We start from the raw sequence: 17,829 nt of genomic DNA on the forward strand, positions 1-17,829 counted from the left end.
ATCAAATGCCTTGCTGAAGTCCAGATACACCACATCCACTGCTTGACCTTCGTTGACCTGTCTTGTCACCTCCTTAAAGAACTCAATAAGGTTTGAGAGGCATGACCTGCCCCTCACAAAGCCATGCTAACTGCCTTTTATCACACTATGCTTTGCCAAATAGTCATAAATTTAGAATTCTTTCCAAAACTTTGCTGACCACAGACGTAAGACTAACTGGTGTGTAATTGCCTGGGATTTCCCTATTACCCTTCTTGAAAAGAGGAACAACATTCGCCTCCTTCCAATCCTCCGTTACGACTCCCGTAGAGAAGTGAGGAGGCAACGATTCTCGCCAGCGGCTTAGCAATCTCCTTTCTCGCTTCCTGGAGCAGCCTAGGATAAATCTGATCTGGTCCTGGGGACTTATCAATCTTAATTTTTTCCAAAATTTCCAGCACATCAACTTCATCAGTCTTGATCTGGTCAAGACTGTATCCCAGCTCCTCAAAGTTTTCATTCACAACAAGATCCCTTAGTGAAAATCGAAGCAAAAAACTCATTTAAGGTTTCCCCTATCTACACTTGTGTGGTCCTTAACTGGATATCATATCGTTCAGAGAGAAGCTATCAAAATCCATGGTCTATTTTATGAACAAGGGCAGAAAAATGGGCTTATTGTGATTTTTCAGATAGAAAGCTAGCAAAAAAAATTGCTGAGTCAGCAATCACATCCACTCCAGTGGAAGCTTTCCATAAAGACTTTTAAGACAAAGCAAAAGCTTTTGGCATTAAGGAATTATCAAAGGATGGATGTAGGTATGAAGGGATCCTCAAAGGTTGACAATGTTTATTGGTCTTTAGCACAACTCAACTGTTGACAAAATCAATCATTGAAACACCCAAATATACCAGGAGAAGTGGAAGATATGCCTTCTGAATGCACCAAGATAAGGCCCAGGTTTTAATCAATTTTGCAAGGCATCAACAGAAAAGGCCATTGGCAAAGCCTGTGCAAAGTACCAACCTAAACAGACCACACACAAGGACTATGTTCAAACTACCTTTGAACTCTGCAGTCATTCCGATTGGAAATTTACTAGAACAGGTTATGAAAAACAAGTGTGCCTCAGGAAAGGATGCCCTGAGGCACAGCCTACCAGCAAGACCATGCAGACGCTAAGACAACGAAGAATGGTAACCGCATAACCATCGCCAGGCAGGGGTGTTCCCTCCCAGTTGGGGAACATTTCAGCCATTAAGGGCATTTGGCCTCAGATTTTCAGGTAACGTTCTCCAATGCGGCCTTCGAGATACACAACAACACAGGATCACCGAACAGAAACTAATAGCTAACTTCCATACCCATGTGGATGGTCTCAACAGTGATTTTGGGTTCATGTCACACTACATATAACCTCACCATACTGTTCTGTATTTGTAAAATCTTCCTTACTGTTCTGTTTTGACATGATCACCTTGATAACTTGTTATCTCTCTACCTTAATTAGTTCGTACAGTTGTGGATTACTTGTTACTTTGGTTAGACCCTCATCATGCGACTCTTATACCATGTTATATTATTTCAGCCACTTGGATCCTACTTTTGATTTTTTTGTAATTTACTTGGATCTTAGGTCACCCCTTCACATGCTATTCAGCTGTTGACACTTTACTCACATCGTTTGACACTTTTAATCATCTGCAAAGACTTGTTATTCAGCCTATTGACACTCCACTCTCACTATTTGTATTTATCTTTTGACACTCTTAATTACCTGGAATTATCATGCCATTATCCCTCTACATATAGATTCTGTGCCTGTGCGCTGCCCTCCACTTCATCTGATGAAGGAGCAGCACTCTGAAAGCTTATGATTTCAAATAAACTTGCTGGACTATAACCTGGTGTTGTGTGACTTCCAACTATGTTCAATGTTGTGACTGTGCTGCCAGTTAGTAAGCAATGTAGCACACAAATGAATAGGTTTGCTATAATGGCTGCATTATAACATATGTAGTATATTGTGTTTTACTGCTTTAAATAAACAAATCCACAAAGTTAATCAATCTCTGAGGAGCAACTGATTATTGGACAATCATCATTGAAATGATACAGCAGAGACCTGAAATTCTTTACAGTATCACTGAGGGCTGTGGGTTGTGATGGGAGGTCAAGCCCTGTGCAGATTGCACTCTGCTTGTATTCGATCTCACGTCTCCACACAAGCAAGTTTTGGGATATGGAGTTAATCCAGTGAGAATAAAAGCCAGACTTCAAAATATTGCTGATAAACCAAAAGGGCAATATTCAAATATTTCGAATTATATTCGGTACCTTTCCATTCCAATACTTACTTCAGAGGATGCACTGTTTGCCACACGATAATGTTTGTGTCAGCATAAAAGAGCTACAATCACCAAACTAACTAAATTCTCTTTACATGTGCCTCTTATTCTGTGATTTTTTTTTGACATAGTCTGATAAAAGATCCAAATGGTGTTCTGTCAGTAAATTTAAGATAAGAATAAAAGGACATTGGGTGGTCCAAAGTTATACAACAGAAAAGTAATATTTATTAGTTTGGTGTGAAAATATTTATATATTAAAAATATAAAACTGCATAATTTTATATATAAATAACTAACACTCTAAAGTTGTATTTATATCTGGCAACATTTGTACCCTTCAGAGAAAATGCACTGTTTTAACCAACTCTTTAGATCTGTTTCTGAATGGCTTTATAAAGATCAAACCAATGCTTAAATGCCATCAAATAACTTGGTGGGTCTGCGGAAGCATCAATGCATTTCAACACATTCCCGATAAAATCTCCCACATTTTTCCCTCAACAATGAATACCCTTCCCCAGCAATGCCAAGCCCTCCCTCAACTTTAATGGCTATCCCATCCCCTCTAGAATCCCTACAGTGAGGAAACAGGTGCTTTGGCCCAACAAGTCCACACCAACCCTCCAAAGGGTAACCCACCCAGACCCATGCCTCTACCCTATTACCTGACATTTACCCTGACTAATGCACCTAACCTACACATCCCTGAACACCATGGGCAATTTAGCATGGCCAATTCACCTAACCTGCACATCTTTGGATTGAGGGAGGAAACCAGAGCACGTGGAGGAGACCCACACAGGCACGGGGAGAATTTGCAAACTCCATACAGACAGTCGTCCAAGGCTGGAATTGAACCCAGGTCCCTGGCTCTGTGAGGCAGCAGTGCTAAACCACGGAGCCATCCCAAAAAATAGCATTGCCCATGATGAACAGAATATTAATACATCCAACAATAAAAATCGTTCAGATGTCTGACTGCTCCCATTGGGCTGCTGGCAATGTACACTCTCCACTTGCCTCCCATCAAATGTAGCTGAGCAGTTGAAATTTGGCCTCTGATGTTCAATCCACTTCCATGCTCAAAGTTATTCAGAATGACAATAACAGACACTTCACTGCCATTGAGATAATGAATTCTTAATTCATTTAGCTTTCCTGAAATTTCCCAGCAACACTGTTCAGTTGTATTACAGTTGGGTGTGAGCTATAATTCAATACCTCTGAGTTTAAAAAAAGATTGTTGGTTCATGCCCCACTCCAAAAACTTAGGAACAAATTCAAGATAAACACTTCAATATAGTGGTAAAAGAGCACTTGACAGTCAATGTATTGTCTTTCAGATCACACAGATTCCATCTTACCTCTTGGTCCAGCATCTGCAGTCCTCACTTTCGCTGAGTTGATTTTAACCTTGTAAAAGAGCCTATAGAATGATTTTGAAGAATAGCAAGGAAATTCTAAGCTGTATTTATCAGCAGTAATCATTTAAAAGTAGCGTTTTGAGACACTATCACATTGTTGTTTGTGTAATGTTGCTATGCATTTCCCATATTATAAGTGATTACACTTCTAATACTTCATTGTACTGTAAAGCACTTTAATGCCCTCAGCTCATGAAAACGCCAAGATCCTTTATTCTTGCTACAATGTGATCATTTTTCTGAACTCAAAACTAACTGACCTGGCTGCCCACACTGTGGTTGACTAGTTCCAGGGGGTGTCCTTGTCCCAGGAATTTCCTGTCCTCTTTCATCCACACACCAGCAGTGGCCTGTACTGCCGTGGCACTGCAGAGGCGTGAAGTTCCCCTGCTCATCACACTCAGGGATATGGATTCCACGGAAGTGTGATCCATGCTGATTCACCTCTGCATGTAGCCTCTCCCGATGCTGTTCACAAGCAGTCTTTGGCCTTTCAATCGATTCTAAGCAAACAAAAATAAATTTTCATGAGACAAGAGTGCAAATGTAACAATGATTTCTTGTACAATGTCTATTGTCACCAGTCTCATTGTAGAAAAAGGGATTGAAGTGAAGCCAATACTACTTCTGAACTCAAAAACTAACTGATCTGGCTGTCCACACTGTGGTTGACCAGTTCCAGGAATTTCCTATCCCCTTTCACCCACACATCAGCAGTGGCCTCTACTGCTGTAGCATTGCAGAGGCCTGAAACCTTCCTTCCCCCCCACCCCTCCTCATCACACTGAGGGAGGTAGGCCTCAACAAGAGCAGGAGATCCACACACACTCAGCACTGCTTGCAGCCAGTGAAAAGAATGGAAAGAAATAGCAAGGTGTTCCTCCACTCACAGACTGGTTTTCTCTCATGCTTGTTGTTTACAGGTTCACAAGTAAACCTATCAGCAACAGACATGGCACAGGAACTAGCCTGTGATTGGAGGAGCAGTAAACAGCGAGGAAAGTAAATGCCAGCAATGAATGAGTTGCCAGGAAGCAGAGGATGCCAAGTTTGAGGATCTGTAGGGAGTTGGAATGCTGACGTCTGGGAGCTTGGGTGCTTGGACACATGCCGAAGGTGCTGAGGGGGAAGATGGGGTTGGTGCCTGCACGAGGTCTAAAGGATAGGGATAGGGCTGGGTTGAGCTGGGGAGGCCACAAGGATGTGGCAAAGGTTTGAGAGAGAGGGAGAGAGAGGCTGCAAAGGGGGTGGGAAAGAGAAAGAGAAGCTGCAATGTGGGCAGGAGAGAGAGAGAGAGGGAGACAGCAGCCTGTTGAAATCCATCTCCCTCAGTTTGTGAAGAATTCCTGAACTCACTACCAGCAATCAACTCAGCTCTGGCAATTTGTTCTTCTGCTGTCCTCCCTTCTGTCTGGTTGCACACTGAAAACATGTAACTTTCTCCTCTCTGCTGACCATATCAGCTTTAGCCTTTTAATCCCATGGAACCTCTCCCTCTCTCTCTTCCTGGCCAAAAAAACCTGGAGTCGAGAGTGTGGCGCTGGAAAAACACAGCATCCGAGGAGCAGGAGAATCGACGTTTCAGGCATAAGCCCTTTATTAGGAATCACCACACTCTCGATTCTGATCTCCAGCATCTGCAGCCCTCACTTTCTTCCAAAAAAAACTTAGAAACTGAAAAGCTGTCCCAGTCAAATAGTTGCACTTGCCTTTGTTTGAGTGTATGGGTCAATGAATGCTGACGCGAGACCTCCTGCCTCATGGTAAACAAGTCACATTGGCTTGATGTCAGGTAGATGTTAGAGCATCTATGACTGTCTACGTTGGACCATTTTACTTTGAATTAAAAAATTCGTCCAAAGCATAATTATCTTACAAAAACTCAGATTCCTAACAAATTAGAACACTGACCTGGCTGTCCACACTGCCTTTGACCAGTTCCAGGTGGTGTCCTCGTCCCAGGAATTTCCTGTCCCCTTTCGTCCACACACCAGCAATATCCTGTACTGCCATGACATTGCAGAGGCCTGAATTTCCCCTCCTCATCACACTCAGGGATATAGGCTCCAATTAGAGGTTGTGATCCACGCAGACTCAGCTCTGCTTGCAGTCTCTCTCGGTGCTGTTCACAAATAGTCTTTGGACGTTCAATGCGTTCTAGTGAGATAGAAAGAAATTTTTGTTTTGTAAAAGTGCAAATCCCTCCATTTCCATTGTGTAACGTCAATTTCCTTACATTGCCTACTGCCCATGCCTGATCTTCAGTAATGAAATCCACTGTCAGTTTACAACATTACTGCTATGGGATTCCGTATCAGAGTCGCATGGTTAATTAAGGAGGGTCTGCATCACAACTAAAACTTTCCTCTCCAAGTCCTTTGCCAGAATTGAAAGGGGATTTCTTTTAAAAATTAAATTTCTTTTGTAAATGTTTCACAATAGATTGATTTCATTTTATTCATCTGTACAGCCTGAAACAGTCCATGTCTAATTGCAACACGACCTGGATAATATCCAGGTTTGGGTTGACAAGCGACAAGTAACATACAGCCCTCACGTGCCAGGCAATGACCATCTCCAACAGGACAGAATCTGACCTTTGCCCCTAAACATTCATTGGCATACTACTGCTGAATCCTCCACTATCAACATTCTGGAAGTTACCATTAATAGAATCTGAATGACAGTAGCTATAAAAACACTGTAGCTAGGAATCCTGTACTGAGTAACTCATATCCTGACTCCAGAAAGCCATCCACCATCTACAAGGCACAAGTCAGGAATGTGACAGAATACTCCCCACTTGACAGGAAGAGTACAGCTCTAACAACACTCGAAAAGCTTGACATCTTCAGGTCAAAGCAGCCCAGTTGATTGGCACAACATCTACAAACATTCGCTCTCTACACCACTGCTGCTCAGTAGTACACACTACTGCTATCTACAAGATACACTAGAAATTCATTAACACTCCTGAGAAGACACCTTCAAAACTCATGACCATCTAGAATGATAAGGCGGCATGGGAAGACCAGTTGAAGGTAATTTGCAGGTGGATTTCCTGCATTTCCCTTGCATTTGCTGCCATTGTCCTTCAAAGGTTTAGAAGGTGCAGTCTAAGGAGACATGGTGAGTTATTACAGTATCTTGTAGAGGTTGTACCTCGTGTGTGTGTCATGGTGAAAGAAGTGAATATTGAAGATGGTGGATGAGGTACCAATCAAGTAGCTGCTTTATCCTGGATGGAGTCAAGCTTCTTGAGTGTTCTTGGAGCTATACTCATGCAAGCAAGTAGCAAGTATTCCAACAGATTACTGACTTGCAGATGGTGGATAGATGGAGAGATAGAAGGGGAGTAACTCAGTGCAAATTTCATAGCCTCTGACCTGCTTTGTAGCTACCGTATCTATATGGTTGGTCCAGTTTGGTTTTTGGTCCATAATGGTTGGGGAGGGCTGGTTTCAGTGATGGTTATACTATTAAATATTAAAGAACAATGGTTAGATTCTGTCTTGCTGGAGATGATCGTTGCCTGGAGTTGCATGGTGTGAATGTTGATCAGGTCTTGATAGAGATGGATGCACAGTGCTTCAGTATCTGTGGAGTTGCAAATGGTGTTGGACATTGTTTACCGGTCATTGCACATTCTCAGTTCTGACCTTCTGATGGAGAGAAGGTCATTGATGAAAGCAGCTAAAGATAGTTGGGTTAAGGACACTATTCTGAGGAAATCCTGCAGAGATGTCCTGGATTTGCAATGTTTGAAGTCCAACAACATCAGGTATAACTCCAGTCAGTAGAGAGATTTCTCCTGATCCCCACTGACCCCCATTTTGTGAGGGCTCTCTGATGCCACATTTAGTCAAATGCAACCTTGCTGTCAAGGGCAGTCACTCTCATTTCATCTTTGGAGTTCAGCTCTTTTTGTTCATTTTTCAACTAAGCCTGTAAAACTGAGTATCAGTGAGCTTGTTATTCCTGTGCAAGAGCTGCTTTGTCAATGACTATTTTCATCGTTTTACTTAGGATTTAGAGTAGACAAAGCAGTAATTGGCTGGTTTGCACTGGCCCTGCTTATTGTAGCCAGGATATATCTGGGCAATTTTCTGTATTGTTGGGTGTATGCCAGTGTTGTGGCTGTACTGAAATAGCTTGACTAGGGACAAGTTATGGAGTACAAGACTTCAGTACTATTGCTGGAATATTGTCAGAGTCCTTGGCCTATGTAGTCTCCTGTACCTTCAGCTATTCCTCGATAATGTGTGGAGCAAATCAAAGTGATTGAAGAGTGTAACCTGTGATGTGGGAACATCAGGATGAAATGTTGGTCCTGTTGTTTGAAACTATAGGTCAGTCGGCTTATCTTCTGTCCCAGAGAGCTTATGAGAATCCATGATAAAAAGTACTTCGATTGCACATCATGAAAGAATCAACCAGTGTCAACATGTTTTTTTTGAAAGGGTAATTGTTAGCTAGCAAATTGGAGTTTTGTGAGAAAATAACAAGTAAGCTAGATAAATGGGGACCTACAGATGTGGTGTACATGGATTTCAAAAACTGCATTTGATAAGGTGCCAATGAAGCTTTTTGACAAAATAAGGGAACATGATATGAGAAGTAAAATATTAGCTCGGTTAAAGCAATGGCTAGTGAAAAGGAAGCAAAGACTGGATAAGTGGGTCATTTTCAGCATGTTAAGGTCTGCCACAGGAATCAGTGTTGGGTCTCAGTCATTTACAGTCTGTTTCAATGACACAGACACAGGGACTGAATGTATGCAAGCTACTTTTTAAATTAATTCATGGGATGTGGGCGTCGCTGTCTGGCCAGTATTTATTGCCCATCCCAAGTTGTACTTCAGGAAGTGGTAGTTAGCTGCCTTTTTGAATCGCTGCAGTCCCCCATGACTTTAAGGATAGAATTCATGGATTTGACCTGCCTTTCATGAACCAATACTGCAACTGCCCGATGCAACAATTTCTATCCAGGTATCTCGATATTTCTTCCTTGATGATAGAATCATGCATTTTCCCCACTGCAGAATTTAAGCTAATGGGCATATAGTTACCCGCCTTTTGTCTACCTCCTTTTTTCTTAAAACAGTGGCATCATATTTGCTGTTTTCCAATCTGCTGGAACCATCTCAGAGTTCACTGAAGTTTGGTAAATTACCGAGTGCATTTGCTATTTCTCGTGCCATCTCTTTTAGTATCCCAGGAATCATTCCATCAGGGCCAGGAGACTTGACTACCTTCGGCCCCATTAGCTTCCCAACACTACCTCTTTAATGATAATGATTGTTTCTAGGTCCTCACCTGCCATAGCCTCCTTTTCATCAATTATTGGCACATTATTAGTGTCAAAGGAGAAAGTGAGGACTGCAGATGCTGGAGATCAGAGCTGAAAATGTGTTGCTGGAAAAGCGCAGCAGGTCAGGCAGCATCCAAGGAGGAGAATCGACGTTTCGGGCATGAGCCCTTCTTCAGGGCTCATGCCCGAAACGTCAATTCACATTATTAGTGTCTTCCACTGTGGACACAGACACAAGATACGTGCTAAATCTCTCGGCCATTTCCTCATTTCCTATTATTAAATCCCCTAAGGGGCCAATGTTTACCTTTGCCACACTTTTGCCTTTTATATATTTGTAGAAACTTTTGCTATCTGTTTTTAGGTTCTCAGCTAGTTTACTCTCAATTTTTCCGACCTTTCTTTATAGTTTTTTTATGGCTTTCTGTCAACCTTTAAAGATTTCTTAATCTTCAAGTTTCCCACTAATTTTTGTCACTGTGTATGCATTAGCCTCCTTTATTTTCTGAATTGTCAATGGCTAGTTGTCCTTTTCCTACAGTTCTGCCTTTTCACTTGTATATACTTTTGCTGTAGACAGGCAGGAGGTTGGGAGAACACAGTAAGCAAGGCAGCATCAGGAGGTGGAGGAGTCGACGTTTCGGGTTTAACCCTTCTTCAGGACTGGGGAGTGGATGTGGGGGGAGCTGCAGATAAAGGGGTTAGCAGGAGCAGGGTGGTGAAGGGGGGATGGGTGAAGACAAGCAGAAGGTATGACCTGGTTGGTCAATGGGATGAATGAATCCACTGCTGGGAGCAGTGGCAGGGAGGGACTGTGAAGTGAGTCGGGGGATGAGGAGGGAGGTTAATTGAAATTGGAGAACTCAGTGTTGAGTCCTCCAGGCTGTAGTGTGCCCAGGCAGAAGGTAAATTGTTGTGGCGCTATGGTTTGTTTTCGCAATGGAGGAGGCCAAGGCCACATTTGCTGAGCACTGTGAAAATCGCTTTGAAAGGCCTCCACTGTTCCTTGATTGTTCTACTATAGTATTTGCTCTCAGTCTACCATAGCCAACTCCTCCCTCATCCCATTGTGATCTCCCAAGAACCAACCTCTGTGAATTACATCTGTATGCTTTTCCAGGCTTAAAGTTTGACTCATACAAAATAAAAGATCACATCTTCTGCTACAATGTTAATAATTTTGCTGAATTACAACACTGACTGACCTGGCTGCCCACACTGTGGTTGACCAGATCCAGGAGGTGTCCTGGTCCCAGGAATTTCCTGTCCCCTTTCATCCACACACCAACAGTATCCTGTACTGCCATGGCACTGCAGAGGCTTGAAGTTCCCCTGTTCATCACACTCAGGGATATAGGCTCCAACAAAAGGTTGTGATCCACGCAGGTTCAGCTCTGCTTGCAGTCTCTCTCGATGCTGTTCACAAATAGTCTTTGGGCCTTCAACAGGCTCTATTCAACAGAAAAAAAATCCTTATGAAACATAAGAATAAATGTCTCAAATTGGTTCTTCCATCATCTTTTCGTCTATACTCTGGGTGTCGCCACTTATAGGAAAGACATTTTTTCTAAGGCAAATATATTTTAACATAGCTCAGTGATAACCTTAATTCAGTATTGCAAATGTTTTCAACTCTAACATAATAGCAATACAGTACTCACCAGAAATCAAGTTTTCAATCTATTATACAGTTTGTTGCAGAAAGAACCAAGTGTAACTGGCAAATGTTCTTTTATAAAGAGTATTTTAAGGAACTGTTATAAAATCAATATTTTATGGAAGCAATATTTTAAACATGGTTGTGTCAAGTATAACAGGGAAGAAAAATGTGAGATCAGGTGATTGTTGACAGATCTTTTGTAATAGCTCCAGTTTTAGTCTCCATACCTAAAAAAAGACATGTTTACATTTAAGTGGAAGCAATGAAGATTCAAGAAATTGGACCCTGGAATAAGGAGGCTGCTGTAGGAGGAGGTAGAGTAAAATAGACCTAATTTCTCTGTAGCTTAGAATAGTGAGCAGCATCTCACTGAAACATATAAAATTCTTCCAAGTGCTGATGGTGAGGGGTTATTTCTACAGACTGGAAAGTTTAGAACATAGGGTCAAACCATTGGTTAATTAAGGTTTTGGCTTGTAAAGACTTCAGAAGAAGAGAAATCTCTTTACCTGGAGGGCTGCAGATGCTCAGTTGATTAGCTTGTCCTAGGTTGAGATCAACATTACGTTTAATCACTAACAGAAAGAAGAATAATGGAAAAGGGTAGGAAAACGGAGGCCATCTAGACGTTCAGCCATTGAATGATAGGAGCAGTTCCTCAAAGTGATACTACTTCAATTACTTATGTGCTTACAATGGTTGTAACAGGCTTTTTTGTTCAAAAGTGTTCATTTCTATTTTCAATTCATCTGTTATCTTTCTGATTTCTTTCATTTTAATCTGTTATTCCTACATCTATAATGCTGTCCATTTGTATATGAATCTTAGAGCAAAAACATTTCAATACAATATTTTGATAAGTTGCAAATCAATTTGGTTTTGCGCCTTTGATTATAGTGTTTGCCAGTACAAAAGATTCCAAGATAACCATCTTTTATGAATTAAACCGAGCTGTATCTTCAAGCTCCAAGTTAGACTCGCACAAAACCTGACATTGCTTTTAACTCTGAGTTTTGATAGAGTGTGGATTATTTTCCTTTGTTAAAATTGTCATGCCTCACTTGGGTAGTACACTGGAAATAAGGTTCTGCTATTCCCAGATTCATCACAAAAATTTTATAAAGTAAGCAGAACTCCCCAGTTTTAAACCCAGGGTGACAGAAAGCGTGGATGAAATTTCTGTACTTAACAATAATTACTATTTATTACAAATAAATAAATTCTAGCTACAGACAAACACAATGTTATTTAACTCTAGCAGTTAAAATTCTAATCCCCTCTTTATAAAACTTTGTGTGCACACACGTATCGACAAACATTGGTGCTGTGGGCGGTGGGAATGACTGAGAAGGCAATTCAGTTGTTTCTATCCACGAGCTTCACTGAGATTATCCTTGTGCTTGTTAGGACTTGCTGCTCCATGGTGAATCTTCTCCAGGTATTTTTAATTTCTTTGCACAGAACAACTGGTTCAAAACATATGAAGTCTCTGACTTATTGGTTAAAGGAAACATTTACAGCAATTGGTAAGGAAAATACCCTGGCTTTCTTCAGGCTTTTTTTACTGCTGAGACAAGGATATCACTTCCCGTTCCAGAGGTCCTCAGGCTCCTGGCTATCTCATTCACACCAACATGCTGTTCAGCTACTTGGCAGGCAGAGGGTCTTAGTTATCTCGACTGGTCACCACCCCACTGACCAATATGATACTTGTTCCCAGCCAAATCTTGTTTTGTACAAACCCCCAGTGCCAGATTGTTGTTTGTTCAACTAGTGGAGGAAGTTTAGTTGCAGACAAAGTAAACAGCATTTACAGTAAGTGCTGACAGCTTGCTTTTAAAATGTTCAATGCCTTCCACAATCCTTGGTTTTTATAAGTCCTTTTTGTCCTCATTTCAGTCCATAATCAAAAATGCATAAAAATATAAAGGTCAAGTCTTTCCAAAACACTGACTGACCTGGCTGTCCACACTGTGGTTGACCAGATCCAGGAGGTGTCCTGGTCCCAGGAATTTCCTGTCCCCTTTCATCCACACACCAACAGTATCCTGTACTGCCATGGCACTGCAGAAGCTTGAAGTTCCCCTGCTCATCACACTCAGGGATATAGGCTCCAACAAAAGGTTGTGATCCACGCAGGTTCAGCTCTGCTTGCAGTCTCTCTCGATGCTGTTCACAAATAGTCTTTGGGCCTTCAACAGGCTCTATTCAACAGAAAAAAAATCCTTATGAAACATAAGAATAAATGTCTCAAATTGGTTCTTCCATCATCTTTTCGTCTATACTCTGGGTGTCGCCACTTATAGGAAAGACATTTTTTCTAAGGCAAATATATTTTAACATAGCTCAGTGATAACCTTAATTCAGTATTGCAAATGTTTTCAACTCTAACATAATAGCAATACAGTACTCACCAGAAATCAAGTTTTCAATCTATTATACAGTTTGTTGCAGAAAGAACCAAGTGTAACTGGCAAATGTTCTTTTATAAAGAGTATTTTAAGGAACTGTTATAAAATCAATATTTTATGGAAGCAATATTTTAAACATGGTTGTGTCAAGTATAACAGGGAAGAAAAATGTGAGATCAGGTGATTGTTGACAGATCTTTTGTAATAGCTCCAGTTTTAGTCTCCATACCTAAAAAAAGACATGTTTACATTTAAGTGGAAGCAATGAAGATTCAAGAAATTGGACCCTGGAATAAGGAGGCTGCTGTAGGAGGAGGTAGAGTAAAATAGACCTAATTTCTCTGTAGCTTAGAATAGTGAGCAGCATCTCACTGAAACATATAAAATTCTTCCAAGTGCTGCTGGGTAGATAGTGAGGGGTTATTTCCCCAGACTGGAAAGTTTAGAACATTGGTTAATTAAGGTTTTGGCTTGTAAAGACTTCAGAAGAAGAGAAATCTCTTTACCTGGAGGGCTGCAGATGCTCAGTTGATTAGCTTGTCCTAGGTTGAGATCAACATTACGTTTAATCACTAACAGAAAGAAGAATAATGGAAAAGGGTAGGAAAACGGAGGCCATCTAGACATTCAGCCATTGAATGATAGGAGCAGTTCCTCAAAGTGATACTACTTCAATTACTTATGTGCTTACAATGGTTGTAACAGGCTTTTTTGTTCAAAAGTGTTCATTTCTATTTTCAATTCATCTGTTATCTTTCTGATTTCTTTCATTTTAATCTGTTATTCCTACATCTATAATGCTGTCCATTTATATATGAATCTTAGAGCAAAAACATTTCAATACAATATTTTGATAAGTTGCAAATCAATTTGGCTTTGCGCCTTTGATTAGTGTTTGCCAGTAAAAATGATTCCAAGATAACCATCTTTTATGAGTTAAACCGAGCTGTTTCTTCAAGCTCCAAGTTAGACTCACAAAAAACCTGACATTGCTTTTAACTCTGAGTTTTGATCGAGTGTGGATTATTTTCCTTTGTTAAAATTGTCATGCCTCACTTGGGTAGTACACTGGAAATAAGGTTCTGCTATTCCCAGAATCATCACAAAAATTTTATAAAGTAAGCAGAACTCCCCAGTTTTAAACCCAGGGTGACAGAAAGCGTGGATGAAATTTCTGTACTTAACAATAATTACTATTTATTACAAATAAATAAATTCTAGCTACAGACAAACACAATGTTATTTAACTCTAGCAGTTAAAATTCTAATCCCCTCTTTATAAAACTTTGTGTGCACACACGTATCGACAAACATTGGTGCTGTGGGCGGTGGGAATGACTGAGAAGGCAATTCAGTTGTTTCTATCCACGAGCTTCACTGAGATTATCCTTGTGCTTGCTAGGACTTGCTGCTCCATGGTGAATCTTCTCCAGGTATTTTTAATTTCTTTGCACAGAACAACTGGTTCAAAACGTATGAAGTCTCTGACTTATTGGTTAAAGGAAACATTTACAGCAATTGGTAAGGAAAATACCCTGGCTTTCTTCAGGCTTTTTTTACTGCTGAGACAAGGATATCACTTCCCGTTCCAGAGGTCCTCAGGCTCCTGGCTATCTCATTCACACCAACATGCTGTTCAGCTACTTGGCAGGCAGAGGGTCTTAGTTATCTCGACTGGTCACCACCCCACTGACCAATATGATACTTGTTCCCAGCCAAATCTTGTTTTGTACAAACCCCCAGTGCCAGATTGTTGTTTGTTCAACTAGTGGAGGAAGTTTAGTTGCAGACAAAGTAAACAGCATTTACAGTAAGTGCTGACAGCTTGCTTTTAAAATGTTCAATGCCTTCCACAATCCTTGGTTTTTATAAGTCCTTTTTGTCCTCATTTCAGTCCATAATCAAAAATGCATAAAAATATAAAGGTCAAGTCTTTCCAAAACACTGACTGACCTGGCTGTCCACACTGTGGTTGACTAGCTCCAGGGGGTGTCCTTGTCCCAGGAATTTCCTGTCCCCTTTCATCCACACACCAGCAGTGGCCTGTACTGCCGTGGCACTGCAGAGGCCTGAAGTTCCCCTGCTCATCACACTCAGGGATATGGATTCCACGGAAGTGTGATCCATGCTGATTCACCTCTGCTTGTAGCCTCTCCCGATGCTGTTCACAAGCAGTCTTTGGCCGTTCAATCGATTCTAAACAAACAAACTTGTAAATTAAGTGAATAGAATCCTTTTCTGTTCATAAAGACAACTGGTGCATGATGGACATTCCCATAGCTGTCTGGGTGCAACTGACTGCCTCCTGAGCCTGTGGGAAACTTGTGATGGAGAGAATCCTCACTACCTGACTCCCTAGTTTGAGGGAGAACAAGATAAATTGGTGGCTCTTGAGGACAGAGTCAGTGACATCCTGGATGGGTTGAGCACTGGGAAATGCTAGACAAGTCCCCAGTAGCTCCCTGAAATGATCTAATGATGAAGAAACGAAAAGGCAGCACTAATCCTGAGGGCTACTGGGATGAGATTACAACTCAGTCCTTGTGAGCACCAGTCCTTCTCCAGCAGCTGGCATTGATATGACACAATGACTCAGGACATTCTTAGTCATCTTCTGCACCGGCTGTCACTGATTTGCAGATAGCTTCTCCTAAGCCTGAGATCCTGTTCTGTGAATGAGCGCCTCTCTTCTGTGGTGGCTCTTGTCTTGCTGCTCCTTCCTACGGAGATGTGTGGGAGTCACTGGCTGTTGCTGCTGTTCATACGGATGAAGTTATCTCTGCTGTCTGCTGTGTAATTCTTTTGCAGTAGCAAGACCACAGGGAAAACTGATGAGTTGACATCTACCATGCTGCTCAAATCATTGAGAACAGTAAGAGAAAGTACATAGTCTGGTAAAGGGGTGATTTACTTCTGATATCTTTTCCTTTTGCACTATAGGACCACCTGAGAAGCTGACGCTGGTGCATGCTTTTGCCGAGTTTAGATTAGATTCCCTACAGTGTGCATACAGGCCCTTCGGCCCAACCAGTCCACACCGACCCTCCGAAGAGTAACCCACCCAGACCCATTTCCCCTCTGACTAATGCACCTAACACTATGGGCAATTTAGCATGGCCAATGCACCTGACCTGCACATCTTTGGACTGTTGGAAGAAAGTTGAAAAATGTGGTGCTGGAAAAACACAGCAGGCCAGGCAGCATCCGAGGAGCAGGAGAATCGACGTTTCAGGCATAAGCCCTTCTTCAGGAATGAGGCTGGTATGCCAAGCGGGCTGAGATAAAAGGTAGGGGGGGAGGGAATTTGGGGGAGGGGCGCTGGGAATATGATAGGTGAAAGTTGGTGAGGGTGATAGGCCGGAGAGGGGATGGGGGCGGAGAGGTCGGGAAGAAGATTGCAGGTCAAGAGGGCGGTGCTGAATCCGCGGGTTGGGACTGAGATAAGGTGGGGGGAGGGGAAATGAGGAAGCTGGAGAAATCTACATTCATCCCGTGTGGTTGGAGGGTTCCTAGGCGGAAGTATTTCCCGCACCCCTCCCCCAAATTCCCTCCCCCCTACCTTTTATCTCAGCCCGCTTGGCACACCAGCCTCATTCCTGAAGAAGGGCTTATGCCCGAAACATCGATTCTCCTGCTCCTCGGATGCTGTCTGGCCTGCTGTGCTTTTCCAGCACCACATTTTTCAACTCTGGTACTCCAGCATCTGCAGTCCTCACTTTCCACTGTAGGAAGAAACCGGAGCACCCGGAGGAAACCCACGCAGACACAGGTAGAATGTGCAAACTTCACACAGTCAGTTGCCAAAGGCTGGAATCGAACCTGGGACTCTGGTGCTGTGAGGCTGCAGCGTTAGCCACTGAGCCACCGTGCCGCGAGTTGCACACAATGGTCAACATGGAGGCACCTCCTGCAGTTACAGCAGTTCTAGTGAAGGAAAAGAGCTTTGTAAAGGTATCAGTAGAGGTAGCAAAAAGCTGTATACTAATCCAAACTAGAGGCTGAGGAGCAAAGTCCCCAGTTACCCTCTTGGTTTCTGCAGTCGAGTTTCTGAAGCATCAGGTATCTCAATTAGACAGATGTTAACGGAGAAAGTGAAGTTAATTCTGTTGAGTAGTGTAATAATGAGATGCAAGTGTATGCAGATAGGTGTCTCGCCATCTGGTGTGAGAGAATCATCTCGTCACCTAAGATGGGAGCATTTGATTGTGAAAAGTTATCTTGATGGAAAGAATCCAACTTTAGGACTTTTGTTTGATTAATTCATCACACTTGCTACTATTCACACCATCTCAAAACAGACAATCGCGACGTTTGGATGGAGGTTAATATGGTCAGACTTTTCCTTTTGCCGTATTTACAGCATATTGTCAAGTAGTAATGAGAGGTATCATGTGCACACTGGGAGAAAGTAAGGACAACAAATGCTGGGAATCAGAGGCAAAAAGTGTGGGGCTGGAAAAGTACAGCCAGTCAGGCAGCATCTGAGGAGCAGGTGAGTCGACGCTTCCGGCATCAGGTTTTCATCAGGAATCCTGATGAAGAGCTTATGCTCAAAACATCGACTCTCCTGCTCCTCGGATGCTGCCTGATTGGCTGTGCTTTTCCAGCCCCACACTTTTTGATCATATGCACACAGGAGGTGGCACATGGTACCTTAGCTGGTTCCATGAAATCCAATGTTTGTAAATTACAC

At 42.1% G+C, this 17,829-nt stretch overlaps 1 protein-coding gene across 5 annotated transcripts in view; it reads right to left on the reverse strand.

The window, feature by feature from the left end:
- The window catches only part of nid2a (nidogen 2a (osteonidogen)), a 113,913-nt gene that overhangs the window by 16,254 nt on the left and 79,830 nt on the right, over positions 1–17,829 (reverse strand). For 4 of the 5 annotated variants that reach the window (XM_087989853.1, XM_087989855.1, XM_087989852.1 and 1 more), the window contains 5 exons: positions 15,090–15,332; positions 12,684–12,929; positions 10,271–10,516; positions 5,667–5,912; positions 4,016–4,258 (listed from right to left, as the gene is read on the reverse strand). In XM_087989853.1, coding sequence (XP_087845979.1) covers positions 4,016–4,258; positions 5,667–5,912; positions 10,271–10,516; positions 12,684–12,929; positions 15,090–15,332 — 1,224 coding nt within the window. The remainder of the gene's footprint in view (positions 1–4,015; positions 4,259–5,666; positions 5,913–10,270; positions 10,517–12,683; positions 12,930–15,089; positions 15,333–17,829) is intronic. The other variant, XM_087989854.1, reaches the window with a different exon arrangement.

This window comes from Chiloscyllium plagiosum, unplaced genomic scaffold (genome assembly GCF_037043375.1).
Source record: "Chiloscyllium plagiosum isolate Xiang-an unplaced genomic scaffold, Cpla_swu_hap1 HiC_scaffold_8, whole genome shotgun sequence".
Taxonomy (NCBI): Eukaryota; Metazoa; Chordata; class Chondrichthyes; order Orectolobiformes; family Hemiscylliidae; genus Chiloscyllium; species Chiloscyllium plagiosum.